This window comes from Macaca thibetana, chromosome 3, assembly GCF_024542745.1.
Source record: "Macaca thibetana thibetana isolate TM-01 chromosome 3, ASM2454274v1, whole genome shotgun sequence".
Taxonomy (NCBI): Eukaryota; Metazoa; Chordata; class Mammalia; order Primates; family Cercopithecidae; genus Macaca; species Macaca thibetana.
In genome coordinates, this window is record NC_065580.1 from 66,303,791 (window position 1) to 66,318,487 (window position 14,697).

General features: G+C 36.0%; 1 protein-coding gene across 4 annotated transcripts in view; it reads right to left on the bottom strand.

Moving 5' to 3' along the window:
* ELAPOR2 (endosome-lysosome associated apoptosis and autophagy regulator family member 2) overlaps window positions 1-14,697 on the bottom strand; it is a 272,270-nt gene that overhangs the window by 129,610 nt on the left and 127,963 nt on the right. For all 4 annotated transcript variants that reach the window (XM_050785249.1, XM_050785251.1, XM_050785252.1 and 1 more), the window contains exons 9-14: window positions 14,132-14,312; window positions 12,914-13,042; window positions 6,307-6,397; window positions 5,534-5,636; window positions 1,781-1,918; window positions 7-270 (exon numbers count right to left, since the gene is read on the bottom strand). In XM_050785249.1, coding sequence (XP_050641206.1) covers window positions 7-270; window positions 1,781-1,918; window positions 5,534-5,636; window positions 6,307-6,397; window positions 12,914-13,042; window positions 14,132-14,312 — 906 coding nt within the window. The remainder of the gene's footprint in view (window positions 1-6; window positions 271-1,780; window positions 1,919-5,533; window positions 5,637-6,306; window positions 6,398-12,913; window positions 13,043-14,131; window positions 14,313-14,697) is intronic.

Consider the following 14,697-nt stretch of genomic DNA (forward strand, 5'->3'; position numbering starts at 1 on the left):
ACTTACCTGATTGCTTTTACTCCCAGGCCCACATGGAATACAAGCCTCTTTGCCATAGACCTGATGTATGGACAGGTAGGTGTCAGGTGGACATTCCTTGCACTGGTTGGTTTCTTTCTCAATGTAGTGGCCTGGAGGGCAGGGGACACACGATGAACCCGACTGTTCAGAACCGAGGGCACAGGCACGGCATGAAGACGCCACCCCATCAACTGCATTAGTGGCTGTGATAGAATAAATCTTCACCATGTCATTGATGAATCGTCTATTCTAAAAAAAGAGCAGAAAGTAATGACTTCTGCCTTGGGGCTTAGTTGTACAACCAGATTATGTCTTATGTTGATATCATCAAAATAACTAAATAGAGTGTTCCAGCCTAATAGTTTGTAATTGACAATAGATTAATATCACTGCTATTTGGTTCTTCTTTTTGAAAATCTTAAATCTTGACACCAGAAACTAATTTCCACAATAATAGAGTTCCAGGAGTTTTGTCACAATTACTGTGAGATCTGTCACAATTGGTAGAAATTAGGATGCAATTATAGACCTCATATCCAGAAGAACTAGTATAGTTTAAAGACAGGAACAGTTTTTTATCTCCCAACATTGTTTATTCACATCTTAGCCTAAATCAAATGATACAATAGGATGTTGAAAGTGTGGCAGGGTAGAAATGCCTTGGAATGGGGATTAGAAAATCTTGGAAGACTAGGACCTCTAGTCACACACAAACATTAACTGTGTTAAATCAATGCAATCACACAATTTGACTGAGTCTTCCTTTCCTTCTCCAGTCCTTTCCCTAATTAACATAAGAAAAGATGTGAACTAGAGAGCAAAAACCTGGGTCTTATTATGATTTTCCTTCTTGTAACACTGGGTCACTTTAAGGTCTGGCTTTAATTAAGCAGTGGGCATCACTCTATCAGTACAGAGCAGTGTTACACCAGACTACTTAATGCTTTTTGTCTGGGACAAAGATAAATTGAAGGCAAGGAAAGGTTCATGCCCCACAGGACGGTAATCTTAACATTCATAAGGAATAACTAGAGTCAAGTACAATCTGGGGAATTTGTTCCCCACTGAAAGCCTGAAGAGAAGAAGAGAAAAAGCCATACATTTGCCACCATAGCATTACGGCCACTTTTGAACAAGTGGTTTCTCTTGTTCTCACCTTGGGAAGGTTACATCTATGGAGATCCACAAAATAAGTCCTGCTACTATTGAAACATATGGTACAATGGAATATACTTAGGGGAGGAATAGGTCTATTCTGGCAGGGAAAATAAAATAAAGGAAATGATTCTGTGTGTTAGCTCAATAGTGTGTACATACACATTCTCCAGGCTGTAAAGGAAATATTACTGTAATGAAAAAATAAAAAAACACTAGTTAATGGCTCTTAGATAAACATCAGATGACTCAGATGAAGAGGAAGAAAGTTGCCCATCTTCACAAAGCCTCAGAAAGCTTTAAAAACAAGCTATTTTTAGAGAACTGCAAAATTAGATTTTCCTTCTCGTAAGTTTCCAAAAACTATATTTATTCAGAGTGAAGAACAATTCAAAGACATGTTGTTATTTTATTCCATACATTCTTACTCTCAAAAAATAAAAAAATTATCATTTTTATACCACTGACTCCATAACCAGATTATTCATTCTATATTTTTAAAGAAGCAGTCTTTTCTCTCAAATTTGAGTGATCACTTTGTATGTATCTCCACAAGGGGGCATCATTAGTGTATTTAAAGAAAAAAAAAGTGCTTGGAACTTACATCTTGACCCTGATTAGTTCTCTGGAATGCCCATGTAAATGTAAAAGTTGCATTCTTGAAGATGATATGGGTGTAAGCTTGTTTTTCTTTGGTTCCACCCCATGATTCTACCACATTCGTACTTTTTCTATTAATATCCTAAAACACAGTGGAAAAAAATATATTCAAATAAAACACAAACTCAACATTAATATACCTGTGTATATATTACAAATGTATTTATATTTAAAGTAAACCAATTAGAGTTTATGACTATTTACAAACAGAGCATGTAATCCCAGAACTCTTAAAACTTACCTTCAAGTCTGCACAAGCACCTCACTCACTCAGTAATCACAATATATCAACCACATTGTTCATGTAACTTGAAAGAGGTCTCAAATCATAGTATGTTAAAGGGTTGGGGTTTTTTGTTTTTATTGTCTATTTTTGTTTCATGTGTGTGATCTGGCTTGGGATATATACTTAGAAGAGGAAACATAACTCCTCAAACTTCTTACAATAAACTTCTAAGATTATCATTGAATGGAAAGGCTTGCAATTTTTTATCTTTTTCCTTCAGAGATTCTGATAGGGAGGTCTTACATAGGAATTCCAAGTTCCCCTGAATTATACTTTCAAGTTTCAGGGTTACTTTATCCAAATGCATGTTAAGCAGAACGTTATTTTACGTTCATGAAATCCTCTCTTGCTTATACTTGACTTCCAAAAGGTTTAATTTATATTTTATTTCTTATTTATTTAACTAAATTCAAGATAATATTAAAATCACACAAATTTGTGATATTCCAACTGATATGCTGTCGTCAACATGACTAGAAAGCAAATATTAATAAGGTGACCAGATAATGTAACACACATCTAATTTACATAAAAAGAAAACCAAGCCTAAACCCTCAATTTTCTAATTTTCCTGGCAGAAATTCTGATAGATCACTTAGGAATTTGAATGGGCTTCCATTAATTATCTGGGATGCTGGCAATAAGGTTTCATGAGCTCAAGACAAGTCTCTTTGTTTTTCATCCTTTGATAATATAGGAATCAAACATGTGATAAAGTAATCAAATATGCTCTAAAGAGACACATCCTGAGTTCACACCACAGACAGGAATAACAGAAAATGCTCATCATACATTATAGAAATCCCATGCAACCAAACAATGAAATCATCATTCCCAAAAAGCAGCTCATAATATATCGATAGTGCTTCATTAAACATCATTATGGGTTATAATAAACGAAATGTAATGCATTAGTGCACATAATACCACCTTACATTTGTGAAGCACTACGTGATATTCAAAGCATTTTATATATTATTTAGTTTGAGATCTCCAAAAGTCCTGTGAGAAGATCAAATCACACAGAGGAAAAAAAAAATGGCAGACTTTGCTAAAAGCTAAAAGCTCTAGGATTGATTCAACAATATAAATATCATGAGATCCCTACTCTCAGGGATGCCTGGTTGAGTAAGAGAGACAAAAACATAAATAAGTTCACATAACTAAAACAGGGATTTTTCAAAGGGTTTTAGAAGCACACAGGAGAGAGTGGCTAACTTGACTGAAAGGAGTAAGAGAGAGCTTCTGAGAAAAGGTGAAGTCTGAGCTGCCACTGAAGTATGATTGGGAGTTCACCAGACAAAACAGCAAAAGGAAGAATGTCATTCTAGCTTAGAGTGTTAACACATAGGGAATGAAAACGTACAGAGTGTTCCACTAACACCAACAAATTCAGGTGACTAAAGAAAGGTGAGTCATAAAAGCAGGTTTGGAAACAGAGGCTGGGGAAAGAATACAAAGAGCCATAGAAACACCACGTTACAGAATTTGAAGTGTATTCAGAGGCCGTTGGTTCTCAAACTCTAAAGTATTTCAGAACCACCCTCAATGCTTGCTAAAATACAGATTGCTGCGACCATAGAGTTTCTCATTCAGTAAGACTAAGCTGAGACCCAGAAATATGCATTTCTAACAATTTCCAAGGGGACCCAGGTGGTGCTGGTCCAGGGGCCACACTTTAAGAATAATTGCTATAGGCCATAAAAAGCACCAAGGGAAGGGATAGCTTTGTTCTTCATGCCTCTACTGTTCAATTTTGGGGGGTTTTCTTTGTTTTGTTTCGTTTTAGAGATGGGGACTGTTGCTCAGGCTGCAGTGTAGTGGCATGATCATGACTAACTGCAGCCTCGACCTCCCGGGCTCAGGTGATCCTCCCACCTCAGCCTCCCAAGTAGCTAGGATGAAAGGTATACACCATCGTGGCCAGCTAATTTTTTTTTTTTTTTTTTTTTTTGTAGAGATGAGGTTTTGCCATGTTGCCCAGGCTGCTCTTGAACACCTGGACTCAAGCAATCCACCTGCTTCAGCTTCCCAAAGTGCTGGGATTACAGAAGTGAGCCACCACGCCAGCCTCTACTGTTGTTTTTCTGGTTAAGGATAATTTTGGCTGGGCGCAGTCACTCATGCCTGTAATCCCAGCACTTTGGGAGGCTGAAGTGGGTGGATGACCTGAGGTAAGGAATTTGAAACCAGCCTGGCCAACATGGTGAAACTTCATCTCTACTAAAAATACAAAAATTAGCTAGACGTATGGTGCATGACTGTAAATCCAGCTACTCAGGAGGCTGAGGCAGGAGAATCACTTGAACTCAGGAGGCAGAGGTTGCAGTGAGCCGAGATCACACCACTGCACTCCAGCCTGGGCGACAGAGTAAGACTTCGTCTCCAAAAAGAAAAAAGATAATTTTGACAGCAGTATAGATGAAAGAGTAGAGATGAGAAGAATGTATAGGAGACTACTGAATATTCCAGTTAAGAAATAATATTAGTCTGCATTTCAGCAAAGGCACTGAGTATAAGAAGAACAAACTAAAGAAATAAGGAGGCAGACTTGGGAGAATTGAAGACTTGTGGGTTATTTGTGATACAGATGGCTGTACTGAAGATTATTCATGATCTTTTACTGCTACAAAGTCGATATTTTTTTTTTCATAAAAAAATTCTGCCTTCATTTAAGCTATCACTAATCACAAATAAATGTTTAAGTCTCCTCACATTTTGCATATCCCAGAGAAAATTGTTAATAAACTGTTAACTAGCTACTAAAAGGCATTGGAAAAAAAAAAAAAAAACACACAAACAAAAACAAAGCAGGTCTGTGAAGTAACTATTTAATTGTAATGTTAAACTCTTAGCCAACAACCTTCTAACTCTCACATAAGGTCTTAGTAATTTTCGTGATACTTTCCTCAAGCTAAGAGTAGAGATTTGTATGACATCTAGAAAAGAAACGGGCAACATTATGACATGGCATAGTGAAGTCTTTTTTCTAAATGCTCTCTTTCTTCTCAGTGTTCTACATCTCCATTATTTTCTGCCCTGACTTATTAGTACAATGTGTTTTCCTTCCAGATAGTTTGAATAGCTGAATGGTTATCAGGGGAGAATTTTCATTCTGCTGGTGACATTTTCATGAAGGAATTTTTTTTACCAGATTAATATTCCCTGGCCTCTATCAGTCACCCAAGCTCCCTCACTTAGTCTTTCTCATGAGGAATAAACAGGTTATTTGTGGACTTCATTGCACAATTCTTAATTACTTTAGATATTTTTTAATGTTTATGAAAGGTGCTAAGAATATCAAAAAAAAAAAAAAAAGGATTTATTATCCCAACTTGCCACAAATAAATTTACACTTGAAGGAGAATGCTAAGCTTAGAAATCTGCCCTGAAAGCTGCCCATCCACTTACCACCATGAAGTACAAAACACAGTCGGCTGAACAGAGGGTCTCAAAGACAAACGTTATTCTTCCTAGTTCAGAACCCATGGCTCCAGTCATAGATGTTGGTGGTCTATTTGACAGATTAAAATGGCAGTATTCATAGTATGTTCTAAATACAATTTACAATAAAATTAAGCCACTATTTTTATTAAACAAAAAGCCATGCTCTTCTCTTCCTCTAATCTACCACTTCCCTCACCCAAAACTCCTTCCTCACTTAATCCTACCTGACAACACCCTTCGTAGACATTGAGTCCACATAACCATGGTAATATGCTTGAACCTCTTGTTGTAAATGATACCATCCATCCTAAAGGAAAAGACTCCTACTGGGTAATTTCAACATGGGGAACTAAAATGAAATGGGATTAAGAAATTTCTAACATACTATTTTACCAAGAGAACTGAGAAAAAATAGATAAATAAACCACAAGATATTCCTGCAAACAACTTGGACTGACCTCTTCATTAAGTATCCAAGAATCAAAGTTATTGTAGCATTTGGACACACTATTGTTTAAATTTTTCAGCTTTATCCAAGTAATATATAACTAACATTTATAGTTTCTCAATCACTAATTCTATGGATACTCTTCAATACAATACATTACCCTGTGACAGCTTGTTATTTACTAAGTATTTTTGCAATATTGTTCCATAAAGTAGCCCTACTTCTTTATTTATGTGGGGAAACAGGTGTGAGGATTCTTATAGAAAAGAATTAGAATTGTTTTCCTTACTTAAATCCTGGGATATGCAAGTTTAAGATCAGGTAATCATTGTCAGAACCTCCAGCCCCACTCTGGATATGATCTCCAGCCACCTCCCAACCTAGAAGTAATAAAAGTTATTTTATTAATAAAAATTCCATGAATGATTTCCAACAATCCGTTTAAATAAGGTAAAAGTAAGAAGAAGCATTAGTGTTTCCATTCAAAGTTAGAAATGCTACAAATGAATTCCCTATTTTTAATCACAGTTGCAAATTTCATGCCGAGGTAGATGTTCCAAGAGGAACCAAGTGACACATCATTTTGAATAAAAGATACTTAATGGGATAACAACAGTTTTCTCAATGAAGCATGATTTGTATTTTAACTAAAATAGATGGTCTCTATGTAATCTAATATATTGAGACTAACAACCCTAGTCTTCAGGCAACAAATGTGCAATAGAAACTTCAAATTACTTAATAGAAAAGATTTGGGACCTGAGGTTCATTCTTATAGTTTGTTGTATTGTTCCCTAATTTAACCCCTGTTCTGCATTCATTCACTTATTTATTCAGCTAGCATTTACTGAGTGCCAAGAACTATGATATGCACTGGGATAGAAAGGTAAGACAAAGTCCACCTTCACTGAGGAGTCAGTAGAACATGAGAGACAGACATACACAACTGTCAACAGTTGTTGAGCTGTGCACAGAGAACCATTATGAGGTCCGTCTTCTGCAAAGTAACAATCAATATAAACTGAAATGGCCACAGTAAAATGAGGAAAAGAGAGGCTTCTCCAACATACCATCAAGCAAGGTTATTAATTAATGGCAGTACCTCAGCATTGGCATTTCCATCTCTAAAAGAAAATATCAGTATCTGCTACTGCAAGAGGTATAAGAAAGAAACTAAGGAAGTGGCTGATTCAGTGCTAGATTGACTTGGTGATTTTTGAAATGTTTTAATCAACAATTTATACAGAGGTGATATGTTGACTATACATCAATCAAGCTAATCTTAAAAATAATACGTACTAATGTACATACTTATAAGAGAGATGTCCATTGTTTGGCTATCTACTGTGGTTGAAAAGAGAGATAAGCGGGTATAGAATTCTAAGGGTTGAATAGCCATAAAACAGTCTGACCCGGTGGGACAACAGGCCCTTGACTGCAGTGTAAGCAATATGAGAGGCACTTAGGTTTAAAGAGACTGCAAACTTGCAATGCGGATAAAATGCAGAAGGATATTCCCACTTGGAGCAATTCTATATTAAGAAAGGGAGGACTTTATGAAATGTTTCTCTGAGAACAACTCCTAGTGTTCAGAAATGCCATGAGGAGGGATAGAATAGGGAAGGGCAAAGAAAAGAAGGCAGTACTAGGATGGTAAAGAGAGCTAAGTTTGGAGCACTAATACCCCCGCAGGAGGAAATAAACATTTCCCATGTTTGAATATTGCTTATTGGAGAGTTCCCCAATGTCCTCCACTTTTTTCTCTGTCCTGAGAAACAGAGTGTTTTGACCCCTTTGAGACCTGGCCAGCTGCATGTCCTCTCCACTACCTGAAGGCTTGACCCCAAGCCAGGGCCTTGAACGTTCCCAGGCACTGATAGAGCTGTTTAGTTTGTTGTCTAAAATACTGAAAGAAACTAGCCCTAGCCTTGAGCCAAACTCCTCAAACCCTCATCTAAACTCTACAACCCGACTCCCTTCATTCCAGACACACCTCAGTAGAACATTCCTTGTCTTACTGTCCATTGTGAGGTATGCTACAGGCCCCTCTGTAGGTAAATTCCCCTAATCAATGCTTTGGACTGATCATCATGGTGTTTAGTGCTTCTTTTGTTGAAATCCCAACTGGCCCTGTCTCAGGACAGTTTGGGGAAGTCCCTTTTGGGAGCGCTCCTGCCAGCCACTTTTGGGGCAACTCCAGCCACAGGTTCGGCCAAACAGAACACTTGTTATGGGTTGACTGTGTCCCTGAGAAAAGATATGTTGAAATCCCCACCACCAATACCCATAGATGAGACCTTATTTGGAAATAAATACTGTATGCATATCATCAAGTTAAGATAAGGTTATTAGGATGGGCCTTAATCCAAAATGACAGGTGTCCTTATGAGGGGAGGAAAATATGGTCACAGACATAGACACAAAGGGAGAGGATCATAGGAAGACACAGGGACACACAGACCCAGAGGGAGGATGGCCCTGTGAAGATGGAAGCAGAGACTAAAGTTATGATCTCACAAGTCAAGGAATTCCCGGGGCTACCAGAAGCTAGAAAAGGCAAGAAGGGATATTTCCCTAAAGGCTTCAGAGAGAACATAGCCCTGCCAACACCTTGATTTCAGACTTCTGGCCTTTAGAACTCTGAGAGAATACTTTTCTGTCATTTGAAGCCATCCAGTGTGTGGCACTCTGTTGTAGGAGCCCTGAGAAATAAAACACTGATGATACCCTTAGCAGGAAAAACACCAAGGAGAAGAAATAAAAGAATTGACTGCACTGAACCCCCTGACTCAGAACTCCAGGCTGCCAACGTGGCAGCAGAGCTGTGTGTGGAAAGACACATGCATGGTAATGTACTGGACAAGAAAAGCAGGAGGACAGTGGCCTCAAAGGGAAACCAGAAGGCTAGTATCAATATAAGTGCCTTAAGTGATAGACCATTGCTGTCAAATGTGAGAAATATGTGAGCCTCACCTGTGAGTTTAAATGTTCTAAGGACCACATTTTATAATGTAAAAAGAAAGAAGTGAAATTTTAATATATTTTATTTAACCCAGTATACACAGATTATCATAATTTTGATATGTCATCAATATAAAAATTAACACTTTTTTTCATACCAACCAGGGCATACCAAAGTCAGTAGAAAACCCAGGAAATACTGCCTTTTACTGTGCCCTAGTTGTTATTTTTATCCATTCTCAAGCATAAAAACTATATGGAACAGTGTCAACCAGAATATTGATTTCAAAAACATTTACTGCTAACCTAACACCCTAACAGCTATTATAATTTTTATACATTCCCTTCTAGTCTTTGTCCATATGCACAGTTCAATAAGGGCATATTTCATATTTTCCTTTTTCCATAAGAGTGACTCTCATATTTTCCATGTTTCTACATATGTTTTATATTTTAAGATTATTTTGTATTTAAAAATCATACTTATATTTATCATAAAAATTTTAAATTTTAAAGAAAAATTTAAAAGTTGAAACCTAAAATTACTTATAACTTCATTACCTAGAAAAAAACACCATGTGCTGTGATGTTTCTTTTCACTTTATTTCAATGCATACATGTTTTTACATCACTGAGCTCTTATTATAGATAATTTTGTATCATGCTTTTATAAATTAACATTATTTCATAAGCACTTTTATAAATACTTCATAAACATGTTAATGACTGAAATACTATTTTATTATTCAGCTAAATTTAATTTGCATAATTCACCAACTCCCTCCCACTACAGGACTTACCTACTGTTGATTACACACCCATTTTAACCATTTGGTTTGTTTTTACCTTTAAGTAATATAATAGAAACTATAATAAACATTTTTTTGTAAAGCTTTTCTGTATTTTCAATATTTTTCTAAAAAGGAATACCAATAAAAGAGGTATTGGGTCAAATGAATATATTTTTAAATCAATATTCTGTGTTACTATTCTGATTTTGAAAGCAATGAGTGTCTATAAGGAATATTAAATACAGTAGACCAAATTTAAAAACAGAGTAATTCATACTTCACATAAACCTCCCATCTCCAAGGAATAGCCTTTTAACATTCTTTTTAGTATTTTTCTAGTGTATGCTTTTAAAATATATGCCTTAGATTTTACCATATAATCTACTTTATTTTCTGTTTTCTTTCATTTAGCATTGTCTTCTGATTTTTCTAATCATCATTCTATCAAAAATATTCCCCCATTGAGATAAACAGCAGTTCATTAATGGATACAAAAATACAGTTAAATACAAGAAATAAGATCTAGTGTTCAATATACAGTAGGGTGTAGTTAGCAGTAATTTTTTGTGTTCTTCAAAACAGCTAGAAGAATTAGAATGTCCCCAACATTAAAAAGATCAATGTTTGAGATAGTATCCCATTATCCTTATGTGATCATTCCACATTGTATGCATATATCAAAATATCACATGTATCCCCAAAATATGTACAACTATTATGTATCTTTAGAAAACCACTAAAAATCCTTTGTACATCCAATTTTAACAACTTAACAATGTTATATAGTTATATCATAATTATATTTAACCATATCCCATTATTGAAAATTTAGTTTGTTTGCTCCTATTTTTCACTCTTATAAATAACTCTAAAATTAATATTTTTGTGCATAATTTTTCTTTACATCACACTGTTTCCTTGGTATAATCCCCATAAGTTGTAGTTTTGGCTTGGAGAATAGGAACCTTCTAAATTTCTGAAACATTGCAAATTGTTTTCTGTACAACTTGCACATAATGATTGCATAATATTGATTCCACTAGCATAATATAACTTTTGTAAACATTATCCTATTTCCGGATATTTCAATTATTACAATTTTTGTTGTTATAGATAAGGCCCAATGAACATCTTCATGAATAAAAAGTAACTTGTCTCCAACTTTGAATTTCTCTTAGGCAAAATTTTACCACATGAAGATTTACTTCTACATACCTGTTCTGTAACTGTGAAAATCAGACCAAGACTACATGAATCTCAAAGCACTCCAAATCATATAGTCAAGTTGGTCAAAGCACACTCACTTTAACTCCATGCCTGGGTAGGTGACTATCCCAGGAGACAGGCTGCCCCTGTGCCTCTCCATTTCACCTTTGTTCTTGTGAGTACTGCTCCTCACAAGGTTGGCTACTGCACTAGCCAGTCACAAAATATACATCACCTTTGAGTTTTTATGTTACTGTTTACTATTTCAACACTACACACTAATACCACACACTAATACTGCACAGATTTATAGGTTTCAGTTAATCATTGAACGTTACTGAAAACTGAGAAAAATTTTAAAATAGACTCTCAGTAAATGAGTAAGCAAGTGGGTAAATCAACTATTTCCAGAGTTTAAGCTATGAGTAAGGTCTCTATAAGATCAAATTAAAGTATCAGATAATCTTTACTAGTAAGTGCATACACACACACACACACACACACACATATTTTATAGAGTTATTCAATGCCCTTGCCTTCCCAATCTTACTTTTCCAATAGCTCTTAATTTCCTCAACTTAAAATTCAATTATAGGGCATTTTAGGAAAAAAAAAAAAAAAACCTTCATGATCAGGTAACAGCTATTATATCTTATTCTTCTTCTCCTGGAGGACAATTTTTATTTATTTATTATTATTTTTTTGAGACAGAGTCTCGCTCTGTCACCCAGGCTAGAGTGCAGTGGCGCGATCTCTGCTCACTGCAAGCTCCGCCTCCTGGGTTCACACCATTCTCCTGACTCAGCCTCCCGAATAGCTGGGATTACAGGCGCCCACCACCATGCCTGGCTATTTTTTTTCTATTTTTAGTAGAGACGGGGTTTCACCATGTTCACCAGGATGGTCTCGATCTCCTGACCTCATGATCTGCCAGCCTCAGCCTCCCAAAGTGCTGGGATTACAGGTGTGAGCCACCGCATCCGACCTCGACAAATTTTTTAAAGTGGGATTATTGGTCAATAAAGAAGATTATCTCACATTTAATATATAGATTGAGGCTTTGTCTTTTCCTCTTTCACTCATCTGTTTAACATTATTCAAAGATCTATTATTTGTCAATCTCTGTGCTCATGTATACACCTCATTTCCTATGACTCAAGCCTTTTTTTGAATAGGTATTGATTTAAAACATATGTGTTAAAAAGCACACACATGTGTGTTTGCAATAAGTAAACATAATATAGAGAAAAGCAAGCAGATAAAAAATGCCAGTGAGGTGATAAGTAAAATGCATTTTAGTGTAAAGGACTGGTATATACAATACCTATCCCTAGCATCAAGTTTAAAGATACATACATTCATTCAACCATCACATACTGCAGAACACGTAAGTTCCAAGCCCTCTAAGCACTTAAAAGGTAAGAACAAATACAACTCAACAACTGTCCTGTAGAACTTTGCCACATTTTCAAAATGTCATTAGGTAGAATTCATATATACTTTGTAAATACAATCATAGACTTGACAGGCAAGGGGAATTTGAAGTCAGTTAACCCCTCACCAGGGCACAGTACTGAGCCAGACTAATCAAGACAGAAATCCCATCATGCTACTCTTTAAAATGGTAAAGAACATAGATTTCATCCCCCTCCTTGGTAAATCTATTCTGGCATTTATACCATAAAAAATGATCCTCAGTATCTACTTCAATATTACCTCCAAAAAATGCAAAATTAATAGTTTGTTCTTATATGAACATCATCTGGCTGTGACACCACATTTACTATTTTTATGGTACAACCAGAAGATGGGCAAGTAGCCAAATGATAAGATTAAAGTTCCTCATACCCATACTTGGCATGTTTTAGAGAGCTGAGTTCAAGAATGAATGATGTCTCTATTGCTGAAATAGATCAAGTAGGCTGATTTTGAACTTACCATTCATTCCGTCACACTTTGAATTCCCAACATTGAAGCAGGAAGTTTTCATGTTGCCAGGAAGGACATTCCACCATTTATATTCAAAGCCAAGTGCAGGCTCCGTTCCTGCTGGACATGGTCTACAATCTACAGGAGACGAGTAGGGTCAACAATTAAAATTAAACTGCAACTGGACAACTTCCTCTTTCTCTGTTCCAAACACTACTACATTACAATTAGCAGTGAGAGAAGTGGAAAAAAAGATGTTGGACTACCAGTTCCCTCAGGATGTAATAAGTTTTCAAAAGAAATCTGGAAAGAACAAAATTCTAGATATAGTATACATATATACATATACTTGACTAAAATGTAAAAGGAAAAGGACAGAAACAAAATCTTTAAAAATAATTTTTTCCTTCATGTCTGGGAGTAGCCGTTAACACTTAATCACCCTCCATAAAAAGACTAATTATGAGACGAGTTCAAGTTCTCCTGAATGTGACCTTAGAATCAGTTCCTCCACCTTATGAATAAAGAAAGATTTCACTCTTCCTATTGGTTATTCAACTTAACAGAATATTAATACCATTTATGAACTGATTAATTGAAATTCAAAATATTGACTATGTTGAGAAATGGTTGGGAGTTGAGGGCTTGAGGGGCTGGGAAAGTGCTGGGTTTATAAATAAGCCTGATTTAAATTGACAACTGCAAAATTGAAAGAGAAGGGTCTTTTCCAACCATTTTTAAATGTAGCCACTTTGCATCATCACATCAGTAAAAAAAGGAGTAGGGAAAGAAAATATTTTGCAAACATTTATACCTGCTGCAAAACTACTACAGATGACATTTTTAAATGTCATTCTCGATGATGAGCCAGATATTATCCACCATCCTACAGACAAGAAAATTGTGCTTCAAAAGGTTTAAACGACTTGGATAAATCACACTGTTGGTAGCATGGTGGATATAGATTCAAATCCAAGTCAATTTGACTTCAGAGTCCTTTCTATGCTATCTCTCAAAGGCTCTGGATAGTAAGCATACAACATGGCTATATTCAAGCCATCTATCTGCAACTAAAATATTACAGTTGACTGTAATTTTTGTCTACTAAAACTAAAGAAATTCTGTAACCACTTTCCATTAAAAAAAAAAGAATTCAGAAAATGGTCACAGTAGTTCAACAAGATCATTTTGCTAAAGGCCCAGTTATTGGACCAATTGACATCCTACCTTTGGTTCCATCTGAAAATGTTCCGGGAGGACAGGGATGGCAAGAAGATGATCCATTGTTATAAAATCCAGGGTTGCAAGGTGGACAATCCTTCTTCTCTCCAGAAGGGGGCAATCTAATAGCATCTGTGAGATCCTCCCGGCAGATTTTGGGCTCTATCCACTTGTACATTATTTGTGTCTACAAAAAAAAAAAAAAAAAAAAAAAAAGTCATATAACATACTTATAACAAAAAATCTTAAACTGGCAGCATAGGAAAAGTGCAAATGAATAGAAGGGCCAGCCGAAAGATGCTAAAACATCAGTGACAAAATGAGAGAAGAGAGAGAACTTTGGTGGGGAAATGACTGTTACTTCCAAATGTTTTTACCCTAAGCTATAGGTGGCCTTCCTTCATACATAGCATGTTCCTCATCATGAAATAACTGTTTAAAATATAGGTAACCTGCTTATCACCCTTACTCTTCTATCCATTCATTCCCTTTATTCCATAGCTGACATTAAGTTTCTATGCAGTAACTTGTTTTTATTCATTTTGAGACTTCCACTACCCTCTTCCTTTCCT